This window comes from Rhinolophus ferrumequinum, chromosome 2 (genome assembly GCF_004115265.2).
Source record: "Rhinolophus ferrumequinum isolate MPI-CBG mRhiFer1 chromosome 2, mRhiFer1_v1.p, whole genome shotgun sequence".
In the NCBI taxonomy this organism is placed as follows: domain Eukaryota; kingdom Metazoa; phylum Chordata; class Mammalia; order Chiroptera; family Rhinolophidae; genus Rhinolophus; species Rhinolophus ferrumequinum.
In genome coordinates, this window is record NC_046285.1 from 38,999,686 (window position 1) to 39,021,932 (window position 22,247).

Sequence of the window (22,247 nt, forward strand, 5' to 3'; positions counted from 1 at the left end):
CCGGGCCACTTGTGCCTAGCCCGCCACCCAACCAGTCCTTTGGCCCAGCTTTTGCTTTGTATCAGCACGAACAAGGAAAGGCAGTGCACGTAGCGCCCTGAACAAACCAGAAAAACAGCCCTCCTCTGCTCTGCAAGGGAGCCCATGGCGGCAAGGCTGCCAGCAGCCAGCAGGAGCGAGCGGAGTTTCCCCCGCGCCGGTGCCAGCCGCCCCGCCCGCCGGCCGAGGTCTCCCCCACCCCCACCCCGCCCCGCCCATCAGGGACTTGAGAGTGAGCCACCCAAGGACTTTGCCCCCTCTCTGATGCGTGCCGGCTGTTTCCCGGCGGGCTGTGTAGTCCTCCTCTGCTGTCCATGGAAGGCGCCAGGCCCCCATCGCCCGAAGATGAGCTGGAGCTCTCAGTGCTCGAGGGGCAGCCAGATGAGCAGACGCCTCTTAATGGAGCCGCCCAGGTCATCCCTTTTTCGGCGGAGGACCCCTGTCCAGCCCAGGTAAGGTTTCCGTGGAGCTCACCGCGTCATCCCAGCGCGCGCAGAGCCCGCCTCCCGGCCGGGTTTCCAGCCAGCTCTCCCCGCGCCACCAACGCCAGCCGCGCTGGAAAGTTCTAAATAGAGCGGAAACCGCCAACACACTCCAGGCCCTGCCGACCCCTCCAGTCCCCATGAAACTTGCGGTATCCTACCTAGGAGGTGTGTGGCTTCTGAAAGTGAATCCCCAGAGAAAGAGGTCGTTTTAAAAAAGCCTGTGACTTTTAATGTAGTTAGGTTTTTTTATTTTTCCAAATAGAGAAAACTAGATAGATGGAGTCTTCTCCTTTTTTCTTCAGAATATCTCTTTGCTTCCCTCTTGACTACCTTGCCACTTCCAGTCACCCTCTACCCTTCTCCTAACTCTCACCCACCATCACCCAGCCTGGCGCACATCCACATAGTTTTAATCTTTTCCCAGTCTGGCCATTTGATTTCACAGCAAGAGAGATAGGGGAGAGTGGAAAAAGCAGCAAGAACTAGAAGGGCTGCTAGGGCGTGAACTTGCCCGGCTTAACTGAAGGGAAATAATTTCAAAGTACTTGTCCCAAAGAACTAGACTGCACTTCATTCGCTTCTGTCTTATCTCAGCCTCTAAGGAAGTCCTTGGTGACGTTTGCTGAACTCTTTCTGATTAAGCCCTAGCAGTGACAGGAGCATTGTTCATTCTCATCAAATGCTTGTAAAACAGCAGACTTAGCATTCTCAGCCATCTACCTTGTGATTAACCTATAAGACTGACTTCAGGTTTACTGGGTACACGGAACTCCGTGTATACTGGGGGTGCCAAAATATGTGTACACATTTTAGGAGATGTTACCGTGTTTTCCTGAAAATAAGACCTAGTTGGACCATCAGCTCTAATGCATCTTTTTTGGAGCAAAAATTAGTATAAGACTCAGTCTTATTTTATTATAAGACCAGGTCTAATATAATATAATGTAATATAATATAATACTGGGTCTTATATTAATTTTTGTTCCAAAAGACACATTAAAGCTGATGGTCCGGCTAGGTCTTATTTTCGAGGAAACACAGTATCTATGCTCAAGCAGTAGTTCGCTGTAATCAGAAGTGTCTGGACGCTGATGGTAACCACTTTGAGCACCTCTTATGATTGCAGAAGTCAAGTGTGACTTGTATTCATCTGTTGTTAGCAGTATATATTATTACAATTAATTCAGTTTTTTCCTTTCTTAAAAATTTGTATACTTTTTTTGATATATATATATTTCCAACCTGATCTTTATAGGGTCCCACTTCTCCACTCCGACCTTTGCTGCTCAATTGTTGATTTGAGGGATAAGCAGGAAATTCAAACAGTGAAAGCATTGCTTTTGCTTTGACACTGATTCCTGGAAAGTCTGCTTTTATAGGTACCTATAGGTACCCTGGAGAATAATTTGGTATCCTATATTTGACTGAAAGATGAACACAACAGAAGAATGAAAGTTGGAAGAAGAAAGTCTGATCCCTGCGCAAGTGGCCGCATTGTGGACTTGCTGTAGCAATTCTCCAATGAAGTGTGTAGGAATGGGAGTTAGGAATACTTGCCTCATGTTAGGTAGACCCAGGACACCCGAAGATTCTGTGGCTTGGGACTGAATCCAGAGATCCACATTCTGGTGACAGCTTCACCACTAAAAGATGTGTCCTGGGGCAAGGCACTGAGGTGTGTGTTTTCCTAGCTGGCCATTGGTGGTAATGAGGCTAATCTGGCTTCTCCGTCAGGCCTGGGAATGCCGTGTTGAAAACAGCTGAACATGCCAAACACAAGTAGAGTATCAGTATTTTATAATTGTTTAGCACCTACCTAGTACAGATGGCTCTTTCATGTTCTATTTACCTCCTCCTTCCTTAGTCAGGTATATACAGATAGCCCAGACTTCCTTGTGAATTTGCTTTGTAGGTCACTGAATAGGAAATCTGTGGTGAGTGACTGAATGACGTGAAGATGAGCGTTACATGAGCACTTGGAGGGCTTTCTAGAAATGCTTGAATGGGAAAAACATTTAAAAAGGGAAAAAAAATCCCTCATCTAATGCGTTAACCTTTCTCTTTGGTTCTATAGAATAAGTTGAACTGTATTTTAAATTGAAAAGTCAATTAATATAGAGTTCTTAAAAGTGTTGGTTAGCACAAGCACAGGATTCAGACTCTTAAGAATTTTGTATGGAGGTCTCCTCAAACTATAAGATTTACAATTTTTCAATGTAAACTTAAGTCCATGTATTTTTATTAACCATATGTTTTGTACCTATCCTGTGCCAAATGCTTCTCATGCATACATGTATTTCATTATCACAACAAACTTAAGAGGAAGGTGTCAGTATGTATTCTGATTTGACAGATGAAGTGAAGAACTTGACAGATGAACTGAGTGAAGAACTTGAGGCTCAGAGGAGTTACTAAAATATTCAAGTTTACTCAGTGGTGACTCAGATTTGAACTTGGATTTTTAAGATCTCAAACCTATGCTATTTAGGTCGATTTATTTTATACAGCTAGATATATAGCAACACATAATTTAAATATATAAATATAATATATAGTTATACTCATTTCCATATGACTACCCATATTATATAGCACTATTTTCTGTCAGTTCATAAACTTAAAGAAGTTTATTGAGGAGTTGAATAGCCTATCTGGAATGATGAGGGAGTTGCAGGTGGATGAGTGAGGAGTAGGAAACCGTTTGGAGATCACTGGGAAGAAGACATCCTATATTGTGGATATAGGCCTGTTGGGGAGAGCATACAAATATCTTGGAAAGAACTTCTTTCACTTTCTTGAATTGAATTTGAGGCTTGAGGGAAAGGAATATAAGCCATTGAATTTCCCTTTGCTTGCCAGCACTGTAAACATGGCACTATGGTTGAGTCAAAAGTGAAAAAGAAATGATGGATAATAGAGGGAGATTGATTTTCTTTTATGGCTCATTAGATGGGCTCAGTTTCCAAATAGAAGTCCCAGAGACGTTTTAAGGGGTGGGAACTTTATTATGACAATAATAATTGAGTATATTGATAGGATTGAGACAGGCAAGACTTTATATGAATGGACTAGCTATAAATTAGCCCCATTGCTATGCATTGTTCAGAATGTAGGACAAGAATCAAACTGGCTTTTTGTGCTCGGATCAACAAGTGGATTAAATCTCACACTGAATATTATAAAGTACAGATTTTCCTATGTGCTAAGAAAATTTCTCTAGATCTATGAAATATCTACTGCTGATTGAGCCAAAGAGAAGAAAATCTTTTTGTTTTCAAGAGGTAGGAAGTCCTGCCATAGTTGAAGTGCCTTGTGCCACGTATTTGGACTCTTGTCTGAAGAGGGATGTGAATACCTGGGGAATGTTCAGAGGAAAGCCACACAAATTCTTGAGCCATATAATGCAATCATAGAGTGTAAGATGCTGTTTGCAAAACTCTCGGGAAGACACCCTGAAGAAGAATTTGCGCGTGGCCTCTCCTCATGACCTGAAATTTGGGCAAGAGAGGAGGAAGAAGCCAGTGAAGGAGGCCGTGTGTCTCCGTGTTCCGGTTTTGAAGGGAGACCCAGATACCTAGCACAGGTGGTGCACACCAGCTGTTTCAGAGACTCTCCACCCTCAGGACACAGTGGAATCTCCTGGGGGCACTTCTCAAAAGTGCTAATTCCTCCGTTGGTTCTGATGAGTAGATAGCTGAGAAGCACTGAATCCTAATGTTGGGTTAGGAGTGAATGACATACAGTTTTATAAGGACTTAAATCCTGTGAAGATTAATCATACAAGGGTTAGTGGTCTTTATCTTAGGAGTGACGATAGGACAAGGAAGGGGGTCAGGCTGTAGGATGGCAGTTTTGGGCTGGACAGGAAGAAGCATTTCCTACAGATGAGGGCTGTGCAATTCTGAGCTGAGTGCCCCCAGGAAGTCACAGAGTAGTGGTCTCCTCAAACCACCAGGGTCCTAGCTTTATCATCTCTAAGGGACTACATATGTGAAGGCACAAGAGGCTGAAGACGTGTATGGATGCTCATTCTGTGACTCCTTTGAGACTCGGGACCATTCCATTGTGTACTAATCTTTAGGGTTCTGGTTGCCTCTTGTATAAGAATTAAACTGGCACATGACTCAGGAGCTCTGTAACTAGGAAGCTATGCTTCTGTCCCCTGAGACGTTAAAGGTTCCTTGTACTGGGACTTCTTTTCCCACGTGCCTTAGTGAGCCCTGGCCTTTGGTGGCTTTGGAACAGTTGTTCATCTTCAGGTGGGGAGGACATGTGGCTTTGTCCCTGCACTCCAGAACCACTTACCTTCAAGAGGGTTTTCCTCTGTCCAGATAGTCCCAGGGCCTCTACTGCTCCCTTACCCCCAATCTGAAGATCCAGTGAAAGTACACTCGGGTGCTACAAAGTGTGACCTCTACTAGAATTTCTCAAGGTACATCTTTTAAAATTTTGGAGCCCTCTGTAACTCAGCAATGCACAAGTATTAAGTGCCTGTTACCTACATGAGGCACAAGTGTGGGATATAGGAACACGGAAGTTTAAGAATCATCCTTCCCTCTCTGTGGTTTCACTTTACCTAGGAAGATAAGGCCAGTATCGGTTTATAGTTGAACACGAAACCAGACAAGGCAGCGGCAGATGAGCTGTGTGGACAGCTCCATGGAGGGTGGTGGGGAGGCCTCCACAAAGTGAGAGATTTGACCTGGCCCCTGAAGAGTGTGGAGACTTCAGACAAGAGATTTCAACACTGTTAAAACAATTGATTCACTTTGGGAGGTTTAAAATTACAAGCCGGGACCTGCCCACACCTCTCTATAATCTGGATCCTGGTAGGGCCTATGTGTGTGTAGTTTACATTCCTTCTCAGGTGATTCTGATATGCAGCCAGGCTTAGGAACCTCTCATTGAAAAAGTCTGAGCTGTAGTCCTAATGTGGACAATTTTCTTTTCTGATGGCCACCACTGAAATCGTGATGGGAGAGCAAGTGAACAAACAAGGTGTCATTTTTGAAAGCACTAAGTAAGGTACTCCTGAAGTGCCTGCTGCTGCTTTGTGAGACAGGTAAACACTCAGTAATGATTACACCCATTTGTTGAGGTCCTAATATTTGTTCATCAAGTGCTTCATTTACACGATCTCTAGTTTTTACAACAGCCCTGTGAGCTAGATTTAGTATTTGTGTGTTTTACAGTGGAGGACATCGGGGCTGGGAGTTTCAGTAGCTTGCTGATAGTCACCCAGCCTGTAAGTGGTATAATGGGGATTGGAACCCTGACACAGGAACACACTTTCCCCTCTTCACATTCCATTGTTTCCCGTGGTCTCCACGTGGGAATTACCGAACTCCTCAGAGGGAGGAAAGAGAAGAGTCATGGCACCTTATAGGGGCAGGTAGTAGTGCTGAGAGTGGAGGCAGCCCTACAGCAACCAGGCTAGCTCCTGACCTGGAGCTCATGACACCGGGAGGCTGGGGACAAAAGGGAGAGCACGCCAGATTTCCAGTGAAACACAGCAGGGATTAGTCCTGGCTATTCTCTCTGATACGCATCTTTTAAATGGGCTAATGCATCGCTTGAGGGCTGTTAGGATGAAATGCAATGGTGTTGACTGTAATTATTTTATTTGAGCCCACGCTGAGCTTCACTATCCCCATTACAGCTTATTTCCTGGTGTCTCTCTTGTCCTTTCCTTCATTTTCCTTTCTAGACCTTTATTGCATAGATTCTGGGCTGCAGCAGAAGCCTCTTTGCTTTTTCTTGATGTGTCCACTCTAAACTCCACATCATTTTTCTTTTAATCTTCAATTCAGTTGTTGTGTTCCAGAAACTTCAACAGGTCTCCAGTACACACCAAATTAAGTCCAAACTGCTCTGGCAGCATTCAAAACCCTCTCGAATGTGCTCCATGCTTTCACTCTTTCTAATCTCAGCTCTCATTAATTGTCTCTGAAACCCACTATTCAATCAGATGAGTCTCTTGCCCATTTCCGTTATAAATCAACACCGAGGATTCTCTGTTTCCTGGGTTTCAAGTGTTTTACTCTGTCCATTCTTCAAAATCCTGCCTGCCCTGCCTACCTCAGAGCCCCCAGAGCATTTTCTTGCCAGCATTTTTGTGAAGTTCCATTGTACCCTTTGTAAACTTGCCTCTGTAAAGTGTAGCCCCTTGAAGTCAGGATCCTGCTACCCTATTTCTGTATCACTGGCCCATACTAACTATTCAGAAATGTTTATTGAAACAGAGTGACTGCCTCACAGTCTTCTCTGCTTTCCAGGCTAACCAGAAAAGCCCTTGGAGCTCCTGTAATAGGAATTTGATCGGAAAGTGTAAACTCTGGATGGTCATCGCCTCCATTTTCCTAGGTCTCGTTATAGTGATCATCATAAGCTTATTTCTTTTTGGAGGTAAGAGGATTTCAACGTGACTAAGTTGATGCACTTTAAGAAAACTTGTTTAATGCTTATGACTTACACTGAAATGGAAGATGTACTCATTGCTATTTCATTATTTATAATTTGAATTTAAAACTGGTTTGGAATATGTTATATGGGAGAAATACACAATTCTTGTTTGTTTTAATAAGCTCTGGAAGAAGTAGGGAGACTGTTTGAAGTATGGAGAACGTTTTACTTTAAATGCTGCCCATTGGAGCTTGTAGATTTCTTACATTTTTAACTTATTTAAACACTAATTTATATTTTATTCTATCTTCAACATTTTTTGAGATAAAAAATGTTGACTTTTTTCTTATAATTTGTTTAGTAAAAATAATTATCATATTTCATCTGATATACCTGGTATATGATTATAATGATAAAATGATGAATAATGTATTTGAAAGTTTTCAAAACTTCTTTGTAGAACCATGTACCTGTAAGCTGTCAGTATTTGAACTTATTTTGGCAATAACTGTTTATCGTATTTATATTGCATGTGTATGTAAAACAAAAACTTATATGATGCTAACTATATGTTTTACATACATTATCGCATTTTAAAATTATTTATTATGAATATAAAAATACATGTTAAGTTACCCATAAAACTCATCCATATTAATATTAATACTTTGTCATACACTGGTATATTTTTTCACTTGCATTTTAAAAATAATTTGAGATCAGATTTTTTTGTAGTCTTGTGGCCTAGCTTTAAAAATTTAATGTACATTGAGATCATTTTGCCAATTTATTAAAAATTATTTCTGAACATCTTTACATTTTTTTTAAATTGAGATATAATTGACATATAACGTTATATTAATTTCAGGTGTGTAACATAATGATTCGATATTTGCATACATTGTGAAACGATCACCACAATAAGTCTAAAAACTTCCTTATTTAAATGACTGAATGAGGTAGTCTTCTACACCATTTTAAAGCCTTTTAGGTATTTACCAATTTTTTATGATGATATGTAGGTATTAAGGTTTATATGATGCACAAATATAGCACCCTCCAGTGGGCAATCATTTTAATTTCAAAACATGATAGAAGAAAACTTTTTAGTTATATGTGGGAGTGATTGTAGGGGAGAGGGGGTTCTCCTGGAGTGGGACACACTTGAGGGTGATCCAGCCCCTCAAGGTTGAGTCAGGCTCTCCATAGCAAATCCGGTCACAGATGAGAGCAAGAAGGGGAGCCCCTGAGTCTCTCCAGAGGTGACCCTGGGAATTTTCCTCAGGATCTGCATTTGCCATTCACCTCCCATTCTTCCTCCTCCCAACCCCTTTTGCTACTGTCTCAAGGTTTCATGGTCCCTGAAGAAATAGGAAAACATTGATAACATGTGCCAGTCTCCAGCATGTGCGTTTCTCGTGCAAGCATCATGTTCACGTAGTTACTTAGGACATTGTTGAAGTGGGATGGATGATTCTTTGAGGCCATAGGCTGGTTTTGAGGTAGGGAGAAGTTAGTAAGAGGTGCTCCACCTCCTCTGTTGTGCTGAGGACAATAGTTTTTGTGTGAGCATTGATGCTCCCTCTTACCATCAACCCCCACATGTGGATGTGGACACTGAAGTTGAGTCACAGTCTTGTCCTATCACAACCAGTTGGTGCTTTCCTGAAAGCAGATGGGTTTGTCTGTTGGCATCTGGGGCCTATTACAAGGGATGACGCAACAGGTCTAGGTGGTTGAATATTCAGGATTCTAAAGCACAAGACTCAGGAGCTGTCTCCCATTCTGAAAAAGTTATCTGACCCTTTCAACTCACAAAGAACAACCTGCAGAGGAAAGGATTCCATTTCCTTCAACAGTTTCTTTGGGAGACATGAAAGTTCATAGGATGATATTCAGGGAAGAACTTTTCAACACTTGTAGCACAATCTTCATTTTCAATTTGGGTATAACGTTGTGTCCTTAAAATGTTAATGCTGTAAGAGAGATTTTCAAACTTTTACTTTTTTTAATTAGGGAAATCATTTCATTTTACGTGACGCCTCAGCCTTCAAGGCTTTGGGCCTATGGGAGAGCCATGGTAGGTGGTAGTGGGTGCAATAGATACAAAGTGGGTGGGGACAGGGCTCCCCTCCATGACAGCCTCCACCACCCACAGCAGCTCTGTAGGCACTTGCGCGATGACAATTTGCAATAATCAACTATTGCCTAATTGCTAAGCCCATTGGCAGGAATGAAATATTTGTAGAACTTCTGGGCACTGTGGAAATCACTACAATCCGAGAAAAGGGCAGTGTCAAGAGGGTCAAAGGCTTACCTATGGCCGTCCGGATGTGCTAAGAAGCGAGTTCCTCAGGAACTGCATTTGCCATTCGCCTCTTCCTTCCCTTCCTCTCAACTCATTAATCTCCTATCTCAGGACTCTGTAGTCCTCAGACCGAGGCTTGGTGGCAGAGGTGTTAGTAACTCTGGAGCTGGAGTGGACACAGAAAGGGACAGTACATACATCCCAGAATGCAGAGGTTAACTAGGAAAATGGGGGTACCCAGGGCAAGGTGCTTGCTGGGGGGGCAAGGGTGTATCTTGTCACTGACATTGAAACAATGCAAGCAGAAGAACCTGTGGTTGGTTTGATTATTATTCTCTATAGACTGTGCACCCCTTATTGCTTGCACCTGGGGTGGGCTCCCTGCCACTCTGCCTTTGGCATTGCCATGGGAATGATGGCAAATTCAGGATCATGGCTCAGCTTAATGATCCTGAGCTGGGGCTGCGTACACACTGTGGAGGAGAGGCTAGCACTCTGCCAGGCTCACAATGGACAATGAAATCTTTTTAAACTGGACAATTTTATGGGCAGAGCCCAGGGAATGCTGCTGAGTCTGGAAGCCTGGTTTTGTCCCAGCTCTTTAGGGAGAGGTTATTAATCGATTCTCTCCTTCTCCCTGAGAAATTATAAATGCTTTGGTGTGAGTGGTGCAGTAAAAAAGCCTTTCCCTCTCTCTCTCTCTTTCTCTCTCTCTCTCTCTCTCTCTCTCAGAGAAGAGAGACATTGAGTAACACTATACTAATGAAACCTTTCTTTGTTTGGGCAAATATTTTAAATGTTATGAAAACCAAACTGTGACAAGTAGGAGGATACTTAGAAATCTGATTTAAAGGTGATCAGATTTAACACTCTAGGGACCCCTGTGTGATATCCCCAGCATTCTGGTTTTCTGTCTGACCCCTTTGCTCTCTAACACACAGACTTTTCCGTGATTAGGAACACTATGACACAAAGATGTAAGCTGTAGTGAATGGATTTGTTTTCACTACAAATCCCAAGTGACGCTGTAGTGAATGGATTTGTTTTCCTTGTGAGTTGGGAGAAAGAGCTACATTTTATGCTATCACACGTCTTGGCAAACAGACAGGTTGCACAAGGCAATGCTCTGTCTGCTGTCAGGTGACTCATGGGAAAATTTTAGGCAGACAGCATTAGCTATCAAAGTCCTTGGGGGCAGGAACATACTAGCAACCCTGTAGGCCAAGTACCTTGAAATTTCTTTGCATTTTCACCTGTTTTTCCTCAAGACTCATATATTTCTCTACCTTCCCAAGACTGACCTGTGCTCTCCATAGAATCCTTGCCAGCTTCTTCTGACTTGTGGACCTTCAGGTAGCTCCATTTCTCTCTAAGCATCCACAGACTCTTATCAACTCGGACCTCTTCAAATGTGTTAGTGTCATCTCTCCTTCAAAGCCGTCTTGCATTAGAATCTTGCTGCTTCATTTCGGCATTTTTCACTTTTCCTTCTTTCACCAGCACACTTCTAGAAAGAGAGGACTGCATTCGGGTTTTGCCTCCTGCTCACTTCTAAATCACTTGTATCATCAGTCCCAAATTATTCTTCTGAAGGTCGCTAGCAATTCATCACGACACCCAATGAATAATAGGCTTAATAACCTTTCTCTCATCCCCTGCCGTGTTTGCAGCCTTCAGGGTCTACAGAACTCCCGGACTTGAGGTCTCCTGTAATTTCTGCCTTCAGCCTCCGTATTGTCTTCAGGTTTCTTACTTTTCACATTTTTCATTCTTTTCATTGAGGAGCTCATTTACTCCTCAGTCAGCAGCCACCTTCCCTAGGAGGTGACTCCTAGGTCTACATCCACATACCATTCCTGAGTTTTAGTCATACTGTTTGCTAGAGAGCTCTACCTGGAAATACCTGTCATCACCTCAAGCGTTACCCATATGAAACTACTATTCGTGTATATCCCCTTCCCCAGTTAGCTCACTCTTCATAGTTTCATGGGGAATCACGAGACCAGGATTATTCCAGCTCTGCTACCATCCAGTGGTGTAATTTTAGGCCAATTCTTCAATCCACTTGGCCTCCGTTTCCAGATTAGTAAAATATAAATGATTTCTGAATCTGAATCTATAAAGGTACTCTGACCTTACTACTTAGTAGCTCGATTGACCTGAACAAATTATGCCTTTTCGCTAAGCCTCAATGTCTTTATTTTAAAATGAAAACATTAATATTTAACGCATAGGGTTGATTTGAGGATTACGTGAGAAATATCTACAAGTGCATGGCAAAGTGTCTGTATGTGATGTTTCATATAGTTGCTAGTATTCTTCCTGTTATCCAGACTTTATATTTTGGAATATTTTTGATTTCTTCTTCTCTCCCATATCTAGGTAAATAACCAAGTTTTGTCAGTCATTTCTTGGTAGTGTCTTGATAGCATCTTTTGTCGTTGACTATCCAGTTACTCCAAGGCACTGTGGGGGATACTTTATACATATTGGTTCCCATTGTGTTACTGTCACCTACAATGTGGACATCGATATTTCTATTGAGAAAACAGCTTCAGGGACTTAAGGGACTTACTTAGATCCCGTGGCTAATAAATTCCTGAGCTGGGATTCACATGAAGTCTGGCTACCTTTAAAGCCAGCTTTGCTTCCACCATCCTGGGCTTTCTCCTCCCTTCCTCCCTCTCCCCATCCTTCCCTTTCTCCTGCCTTTCTCCTTCCTTCCTTGCACTTTTCATTGCTGTCCATCAAAATCTGTCTCTCCCAATCTTGTGCCTACTGGCCTCCCTGCCTCCGGTCTCTCCTGGTTCCAGTTTAACCTGCACCTCCTTCCTGGGAGACATTTCATGACGTCCGTTACCTCCTGCAGTTACCTGGCATGTAAAGATTCCCTCTGCAGCCTCATTTCTTATATTCCAGCCAAAGAGCTGATTTTGTGTACTTGCAATGTACTTTGCATGTTGTAGGCTTTCTGTTTTTTGGAACACATCTTCTACATGGAAAGGGTTGCCCAGATGAAGTCTCATTAATGACATACAACCTCTGCTGACTAGGTAAACCCACTGTTTTTGTTGTTTGTTGTTATTTACCAAACACAATCATTTAGCCAGATCTTAGGACAGATTCATTATTTGATGATACAAGTTAAGTGTATGTCATTAGAACTATTATTGGGAGACCCTCTTTTTGAACTTGGCATCTCTTGTCAGGGCCCTTGAGTTCAGCAGTTATGTGAATGCCATATCCACCCTCTAGCATCCCCTTTTCCTTTCCAAGGTAATGATATGTCATGGGTGCAGAGCTCAAAGATTTCCATTGAAGCATGATTTGCAACAGTGGAAAGCTGAAAACACTAAAAGACTTAGGAAAATGGGCAAGCCAGTTATGAACAAGATGCAGCCATTAAATTAATCTTTGCAAGGAATTTCAAACACATGGGGAATGGCTTTTGATATGTTAACAGCAACCACCAAAGAATCAAGACAAATACGCAATGACAGCAACAAACAACAAAAGCTGTATACAAATTACCTTCTCATTAAGACCTCAAATATATAATATAAAGTGTGGGGGGAAAAACTTGATTAAAGAATTATTAGTCTCTTCCTTTGCTACAATTTTCTATATACTTTGCAAGTTTTCTGCTATGAGGGCGTAACTTTTATTGTCAGACAAAATAATGTAATAACTTAAAACAAATAAAGATGCAGAGATTCCCTGTGTTTGAGGTCCCCCATGATCACCCCTAGATTCAGTGGTTTGCTCGGAGGACTTACAGGACTCAGCATATAGTTTTAGAGGTGACTGATTTATTATAGCAAAAGGATATAAAGCGAAATCTGGAGGAAATGAGGTGCAAGCTTCCAAGAGTCCTGTCCAGGTGCAGTCCCATAAGAGGCACTTAATTCCTCTAGCAATGAGGTGTAGAATCTGGTCCACCAGGGAAGCTCATTAGAGACTCAGTGCCCAGGGTTTTATAGGGGTTGGTCATATAGGCAACCTCTGCCTGGCATGTACTAAAATTCCAGACTCCCAGAAGGGAAGGAGATGTTCAACATGAGTCACGTTGTTTGTGAAAACAGTTAAGGAACATGTGAGCCACTTTTGTCAGGGAATGGTGGGAACCCTCCAGGGGCCACCAAGTTCCAGGGGCCACCCTAAGAGGGCTTTCTAAGCTGGCAGTCTCTGTCCTCTGTTAACTCTTCTGTGCATATTCCCTTGCTCCTCATGCCTCACATTTCCAGACTTTCTCAGGGAATAGGTACCAGGATTCTCACTTCTTTTCACCTGCCCTTTCATCATAAACCCTGAATTGATTCCATTATGGCCTTTTCAAAGTCCAGGAAAAGAAGCTGATTATATGATCAGTTGGGATTTGAAAAGTCTAGGGCAACACAAACACCTGGTTCTGCCCACCGACACCTTTTTCAGGGTCAGATAGGTGGCTTTTGTGTGGGCCCAGCCGGTGAGGCCCAGGCGGAGCTTGGAGCATAATTAGTACCATGCGTGCCAGCTTCTAGCTCTTGGCTCCTGACTTTGTGTGTTTTTCCTTGAGCTCTAACTAGCATAAAATTCAGTTAGCTCACAGTGATTAGAACGCAAGCAACCACACAGAGCTCATTGTCCCAGGAATAGCCTGTGTGCCCTGAGGCTCTGAGTGCTCCGGTTTCCCTTCTGCAAACAGAGTGTGTCAACATTCCTCATCTGTGCGATATACTCTAGAGTGATGACTTCCTGCCCATCCTGTGTCTCCCTGGGAGATTTCAAGTCGTGGGCTCACACGCTCCTATTCTAGTTCCCGCTCTGTTCTGGTCGATGATGTCACTCATCAAGTGCACAGAGTGAAGGTGATTCCTTGCTCCCACACTCTATGCCCCATCACCCATTGTTCACCCCCACCCCCAGACTGTCCCCATCCCCTGCCTTGACACCACATGTATAGAGCTAAGCTGCAGGTTTAGTTTAGCAAACAAATTCGTGTTCTTTCCACTCCTTCCTGCTGGCCCTCCTCCCAGTCTGTATTCAATAGAATCTGAGACCCCTTATGGGGTAAAATAAACTTTTTATCATGATGGAGGCAAGACCTTGTCTTTGTTCAATCTTACTGAGGGGGAAAAGCATTTCTGTTCTTACTTGCTTACTGTTGACAGGCTTTATCCTTGAAGAGTACTCATTTTTTGTTTTTTAAAGTACAGCCGCCAATGAGTTGAGTAGTTTATGCATGTGTTTACTTTTACCTTTTTTCCCCACGCTCCACTCTCTTTAGTAACTTACATCGATGAAGATGAAAATGAAATACTTGAGTTATCATCAAATAAAACATTCTTGGTCATGCTGAAGATTCCAGAGGAGTGTGTTGCTGAAGAGGAATTGTCTCACCTGCTCAAGAAGAGGGTAATGACACCTTATGCATTGTTTTCTTAACATTAGAGTATGGATTCTGCTACAACAGGTGGCATTGAACTACAGAGTAAGTAGTTTCAGGCTTGAATTCTTTGTCTGGATTTTGGCAGAAACGGATGCTTAGAAATGGGTTTTCCATCATGCAAAAGCAGAGGGAAGAACCCTGGCCTCCAGTGAAATGCATCCTGGAGGAGAGTGTTCTGTTTCCTTACTCTGCTCTATTTGATTTAACTTGTGGTTTCATTGAGGACCCTCTACCAAGTGCCAGGGCCACAAAGTCTGTGCCCTTAGTGGGGGCTCACAGTCCAAGTAAAAGAAGAAATTAAATAGTTATCAAACAGTGTGATTTGTCCTGTGTTGAGACATGTGCAGTGTGTTTTACAACCACAAAGGAGGGCATCTAGACTACCTGAGGTGGGATGGAGGTGATACTCAGGATGAGTCTTGAAATATGAGGTGGAATGTTCTAGATGAAAGAGCAGCAGACATTACGGGATCTGCACAGCAGTGTACTATGGCCTCCGCATGCTGTGTGGTGGGGATTTGCAGACATGAGTCTGAACAGGAAGGGAGGGTCAGACCGTGGTTTTCCTGCTGTTTGGTAAGGCACTGAAAGATTTTAATCTGCAGGTAGACATGGTCAACTATTCACTTTAGCCTTTCTGTGTAATGGTGGAAAAACACTGGAGGTAGAGTGTTTAGTTAGAAGGTGTTGCAGTAGTACAGGTGACAAATGGGGGGGTAGAGGGGGACTTGAACTGGGGCAATGTCGGGGTGATAAGGAAGACTCAAGTGAGATTTAAGAAGCCTTCTCACTCAACCGGGCTTAATGGCTGGTTGGGTGTAGGAATGAGGGAAAGCATGACTCCAGGTCCCGTGTTGGGTGGCCATGTGGATGGATGGTAGCATCATTCTTGGAGTGAGAAATTCAGGGGATTGAGCCCTCTGTGCCATATGGGGGCTCTGCATCCAGACTGTGAGGGTTGTTGGGGCAATTCTGGTCATCTTGTCAAAGACAGGGTGGTTCACAGCCAGACACAGGAAAGATTTTGATAAGAAAGTCTAAACAAGACCAGCTTGCTGTCCATTGCACTCTTCTTTGCTGTGATGGGTCGAATGGGGTGAGTCCTCTTCATCTGGCTTCCATTTGATTCCTACCAAAGCTCCCGAGGGAGGCGATTCCATCTCGGTCACCCCAGAGTCAGTTCTGTGTACTCAAGTGCCTGACATTTGATTGCTCCTTGGATCACAGGAGTTTGTATTCTGGGATGATTATTCTGGTTTCTCTTCCTCCTTGTTTTCCTTGTTTATGTCTTATTTGCCATTCCCTTTTCCTCCTTTCCTTCTACCTGCTTCCAGAGCAAGTTGCTGAGTGAAGAGCCTTTTGCTGCTTTCCTGTTGGTTGCTTTTTTAAATTGAGGGGTTTTGCATTTGATGAGTGGAAATGAAATGAATCAGCAAGCACACATGTCACAGACTGGACTCTCTATGTCAAAGGGAAATGGATGTTAGTCATTCACCTTAGAGCCATATCTCTCACGCAGAGCCAGACACGAGCAGATTCTACCGGTATTTTTGGCTCATCACTTTGTAGTGGCAAAGGAACAGGGACTGGCTGTGATTCCTCGGGCAAGTTCACAGGCCTCTGAGCTGGTTCCTCCTCTGATCAATGGAAATCACTGTCCTGTCCCAGTATTCCCACAGGTGCATGTGAAATGCATGTAAAGAACTTTGTAAAATATTTTTAAAAAATTATCCAATTTACAGATGATAAAAGGCACAGTGAAGTAAAAAGACTCCTGCCCCTGGCTTTCCAACCAAATATGTTCGGGAACAAAATGAGGGAACTTAGGGATATTACTGTTCTATTGTCAGGTCAAGAACCCTTTTCCTCCAGCTAGGCCAGTCTCCAGAAGTTTCTGCATATGGAAGTAAATGGGAGTGACTATTGGAACACTATGCCCTCTCTTTTGCTTTATTGTCTTGCTATTGTAAACACAGTTTTCCTAGCCCCTCTCATATCTCTTTGTCAGAGTGTTCTTCCCTTAGGGTTGGGGCTGTTACTCTGCGTAAGCCAGCCCATTAGCTACGAGGTATAATACCTCAGCCCATGTGCTTGATGCAGGAGCTAAGGATGGCACCTCTGATAACCTGGGGAAGGTATCTCTCTTATTCTGGAAGCGGGTTTCTAATTAGCTACTATGCCCGACTGATAATCAGCTCACGGGCTCCTAGCTCAGTCTTTACACAGCCTTGTAGGCGCAGTACGGGAGACACCAGAACAAGGGGTGAGGAGGACCCCTGTTTCACTTCCTTGGGCCCACAGTAGATAGGATGCTTAATGGCTCCCAAATATACAAACATATCCTAATTATAGCGTGGGACCATGCCACCAAAAATAATCTTCAAGTGATCTAGTATAACACACTATCTCAGCTTAAAATTTTAACTTGAATTTTTTTTTTTTTCTGAGAGCCTACACAGTGCTAGACCCAACAATTAATAAAGGAAGGAAGGGAGGGAGGGAACAGAGCAGGCTGGAAGGAAGGTGTTGAATACGAATGTCCAAACCTGCAGAGACTATTTATGAGTTTATTTAAGCCAAACTGACAACATGCCAGGAAGCAAGATCTCAAATGATCTTGAGAATGACAGTTTTGCAGTTTCTTTTATAACTTTGGAATTAAGGAGGGAACATCAGGACGATTACATGAGGGTGGGAGAAAGCAAGGCAGGATAACCTCTATGTTTGAATTGTAGGATAGTTAACAAGACTATGTGCTCCTTTGTGGGTGGTTTTACCTCCAAGAGGCCTGAAAAAGAAGATTATTCTGACATTTCAAAGAAGTGTTAAGCTAGATGCACAAGAACAATGGACAGGGCTTGGTTCGGGCGGAGATAAGCCTTTTACTAAAGAAGTTATGTGCTTCGGTGTGACTACCCACCAGGACCTGCCCAGTTAGGAATTTATGATAGACCATCCTGTGAGGTTACTTTTGGTTACTGGACTTACCAGATATATTTCAGAGCGGCTTCTTTGTCCACACAGGTCAGATATGACCACCGCCATAAGAAGCTCAACCTAAAAGGAAGAGAGAATTACTACTACTACTACTACTACTTGAAAAAAATCCCATCCATAGCGTCCTAATCCTTCTCTCTGTCAACTTGACCAGTTCTGTGAAAGCCTTCTTCCTACTGTCGAAGTTTTCCAAGTGGCTTAGTGGCAACATTCTTTTCTCTGGAGCTCAAAAACTATAAGATGACCCAGTCATATTTTCCCAAAGTTCTTATTACCTTATGCTTCTTTCTTTCTTGATATTCAGAAGGAAACACTTTCCTTCCTTGCTTTATCCTCGCTAGGTAGTGTGGTAACATGCAAAGAAGCTGGGCTTTGGTGTCTGTAACGCCTAGGATTGAATTATTTACTAGCAGGGTGACCTTGGGCAGGTTTTATAACCTCTCGGAATGCTGTCTTCTTTATCAGTAAAAAAGGGAGAGATGGTTAGTAATGCCTGTTATGTCAGGTTCTTAAAAAGATCACAGCAGTGATGACAAGATTCGAGGAGTATAGTCTATAGGTTCTCTGATCTTTGCGCCCTACCTTTGAGAGATTGAATTGTCACCAGGTGAATTAAGTGGGAATGTATTGTGGAAACGCAGCCTCCTTGAGATTCTTTTGAGTGGGAACCAAGACAGGCAGAGTCCCCCTCAGAGTACTGCTTTTTGTTACATTCTGCTGCTTGCTGCTGGATAAAGTAATGGACTCTGAGCCGTAATGGGTGCAGCTGGACACACTGGTCTCAGCACAAGGGTGACATCGGATACTGGTCAGATTTCTATGACAATGTCTGGGGTAAGGCTTCAGGTTGGGCAGGAGAGGGTCTGGCTGGGTTCCCAGAGGCCTGGCTGTGGGCTCATTCCAGCCCTAGAGTGCATCTATGCTGTAACCAGATCCCAGAGCAGTTCTCTTGATTTATGCTAGAACCTGTCTGCTAAAGAACAAGGCATTTTACCTTAAAAAATAAATTTAAAAGAAATGTAGCATAGATATGTTCTCTCAAGTACTGCTAGGTTAGGATTCACATCTCTGAAACATGAGGAAACGACTAATCAAAGACTGAGAGGAGATATTTGTAATGTAAAACCAACAGCTAGTATCCAGAATATAACACCAATCGTTCGAGATAGATAAGTAAAAGACAGCCCAAGAAAAGACGGGAACTAATAGGCAATTCAAAGGTGAGAAACCCCAAAGAGTTAGTAAACATATGAAAAGATACTCAACCTCACTAGTAAGCAAGACAAAGCAAATTAAACCAATGTAAAACACAAGGTTATACCCCTCAAAACTCTAAAAATCAGGTAACACTACTAAGTGCCAGCAAGGCTGTGGGAAATGGACCGGTTCTACATTGCTAGGAGGAGAATAAGGTGGAGAGCAATTTGGCAAGATTTATTTCAGTTGGAGATGGACCTGCTTGTGGACCCAGCAAGTCCATTTCTTGGCATGTACCTAAGGGACACTCAAACATGTAGAGAAGACAGGCACAGAGACATCAAGAATGGTAACTTCCGCAAAGTTTATAATAGGAGAAAACTGGAAACAATGCACATGGCCATGAGTAGGGGAATGGAAAAGTTGGTACAATTGCTTAATTTAATTATTCTATGCAGGAGGTAGGACTTAGAGTGAACGACCCCTATCTACATGTACCATGATGAGTAAATCTCAAACATAATTTTGAATGAAAAAAAGCAAGTCTTAGAAGATTACGGTACTTTTCATTTGAATAAAAACACAAATTAAGTCATGTATTGTTATGATTACACAAGAAAGTATTACATTTATAAAAACATGCGTGAAAAGGATACATACCAGGACAGTAACTAGCCCTAGGGGAGGAAAGGAGGGAAACCAAGAATTATGTGAAGGAGTAGCTTTGGCTTTGTTTTATTTCTTAAAGAAAAGGGTTGAACCGAAATTGGTAAAATCTGAAGGCATGAAACACAGGTGTCCTTATTTTTTGTGATGGCACTATTTCAGGCATAAAATAAGAACTCCATATCTTTGCAATTATAGACCAGCCCCACTTGGTCCCATTTTTCAGGGGAAAGGGCTGCCATACCGGTGGTTTACCATGGCTGTTTCTCCTTGCAATGAGATAAAGGAGAGAAGAGCCCTGGTCCAGTGACCTGCCAGGCCCCGAGTGGCCCGTTCTGCAGTCTTCCCAGCCACTGCGGTGTTCGCTCCTTCCCAGGTTCCTTGGGGTCTGTGTGGGCTCAGGTTGTTGACCTCTCGCACCGTTAAGGCCACAAGATGTCAGCACAGCCTATGGGGTGTTGAAAATCCTGGTCTGATCACTTGTTCCTTATAAATGAGGTTCTTTTGAGTATCAATTTGAATTTTGATTGGTACTAAGGCCTCCCCTTTCTATTTTTTGACCCAGGCTCTCTGGATAAGGTAATTTCTAGCAAGTATGGGATATTCTTTGTCTAGGAGTAGTTCTGCTTTGTCAGGTGACATGCACCATGATCTGGCAGTAATGTATGGGGTTGTTTTACTTGTTCCTGTTTGTTTCAGCTCACAGATGTGTACAGTTCATCCCCGTCTCTGAATCGTTATTTTACTTCGGTGGAAATCGTGGACTTCAGGTAAGAATGTGGAACATTACACATTGGTCTTTTTCTCTGGAAAGTGACACCCATCACCATTTTATACCTAGAAGGACTTCCAGAGTCCCAAAGCACGAAGGGAACCAACAACAGAATCACAGAGTTTGGTGCTGGGTGGGTCTTTGGACACCAACTAGCTCAACTCCCTCATTTTACAAAGAAGAAAAATGAAGCCCTGAGTAATGAGATGACTCAACAAGGTCACATGGAAGAGAGGAAAAGCCAGTCTTAGGTAGACCATGCCTGTTTAACAACAGATACTCAAATGAGCTAATGGTCGAAATAGAAACAGATCTTAGACAGTGATGTGATGGAAATGATAGAATCCATGTATTGGATTTTGAGAAACACAAGTAGTACAGGGGTCTATATTCCTTGTATAATATTAAAAAATATACATGTACACTACAGGAAAAGTCTACCTTCTGACCCACCCCGCCCTCCTACCCCTGGACAATGTATGTGCCAATCAATTCCATACACATAGTGAATTCCACTTCCTGTTCAAAATGAGCAGCCATCAATAGTTTGGTGTTATTTCTTCTATACATGCATTTACCATATATACTTTATATCCTATACATGTATAGCATATACACACACATTTAAAAAAAATTTCCTCATGATCTTTAATATTTTTGTCTATATCAGTAGAAACTTATGTAAAAGGGTGTATGTGTATAGAGGAGTTATTTGATTATCCTTTATATATTGTTAGGAGAAAATTTACATGGCTAAGCTTTCTTATCTACTATTCCTAAGATATCCCTGGAATGTGACGATCACAGGCAATATTATATTGAGGTTCCCCCTTTCAAACCCTACATTTTCTAAGCCATAACAAGAGTATACCTGGGAAGGGAAGCATGTAACGCAAGTGGTAACACAACAGGGTAGGACCAATGTGGACCTGAAATCTGAAAATGCATATAATGGCAGGTTGCCTTGGCAACAACACTCGCTATCCCTTCTTTATGGATCTCCCTGTGCATGTTACATTAAGGTGACATCTTTTACACTGCTTATTTGAATCATAAACCACTGATATTAAAATGCCAATAGCAAAGGGAGAAATGCATAATCAGACACAACGTGCTTTTCTTCGTGCCCCTGCTCCAACTTGCAATTCGAAGACTGAGACAGAGTTGAGAGAAGGAAGAGGTCTGAGCCTGAAGTGTTTTTCCAAGAATCCAGCCATATGGGTCCAGAGGAAGTGGGATTGCCTAATGGGTTGGGGTAGACATTGGGGAAAAATACCATCAGAAAACAGTAAAACATGGCTAGAATCTGAACACAATGTTAGAGATTCTGCTTTTAAAAGTAATTGGGAAGGAGCCGGCCCGGTGGCTCAGGCGGTTAGAACTCCATGTTCCTAACTCCGAAGGCTGCCGGTTCGATTCCCACATGGGCCAGTGGGCTCTCAACCACAAGGTTTCCGGTTCAACTCCTCCAAGGGACGGTGGGCTCCGCCCCCTGCAACTAAGCTTGAACACGGCACCTTGAGCTGAGCTGCCGCTGAGCTCCGGGATGGCTCGGTTGGTTGGAGTGTGTCCTCTCAACCACAAGGTTGCCGGTTTGACTCCCGCAAGGGATGGTGGGCTGTGCCACCTGCAACTAGAAAACGGCAACTGGACCTGGAGCTGAGCTGTGCCCTCCACAACTAGGACTGAAAGGACAACAACTTGACTTGGAAAAAAGTCCTGGAAGTACACACTGTTCCCCAATAAAGTCCTGTTCCCCTTCCCCAATTAAAAAAAAAAAAGTAATTGGGAAGAAAAACCCAAGGATTTCAGTATTTTGGATAAAGAAATTCTGTCAGGGAAACATTTTTGTTTCATTAAAAAAAAACACCCAGGCAGAGTCTCAACAATGTTGAATTGAGAAACAGAAGCCTTTGCCTCTGAAAGGCTGTTGCTGCACGTGAACAGGAGACA

At 42.9% G+C, this 22,247-nt stretch overlaps 1 protein-coding gene across 1 annotated transcript in view; it reads left to right on the forward strand.

Moving 5' to 3' along the window:
• The first annotated feature begins 265 nt into the window (after positions 1 to 265).
• C2H3orf52 (chromosome 2 C3orf52 homolog) overlaps positions 266 to 22,247 on the forward strand; it is a 29,448-nt gene continuing 7,466 nt past the window's right edge. Inside the window, exons 1-4 of the mRNA XM_033092199.1 lie at positions 266 to 491; positions 6,800 to 6,929; positions 14,501 to 14,628; positions 20,222 to 20,292. Coding sequence (XP_032948090.1) covers positions 354 to 491; positions 6,800 to 6,929; positions 14,501 to 14,628; positions 20,222 to 20,292 — 467 coding nt within the window. The 5' untranslated portion in view covers positions 266 to 353. The remainder of the gene's footprint in view (positions 492 to 6,799; positions 6,930 to 14,500; positions 14,629 to 20,221; positions 20,293 to 22,247) is intronic.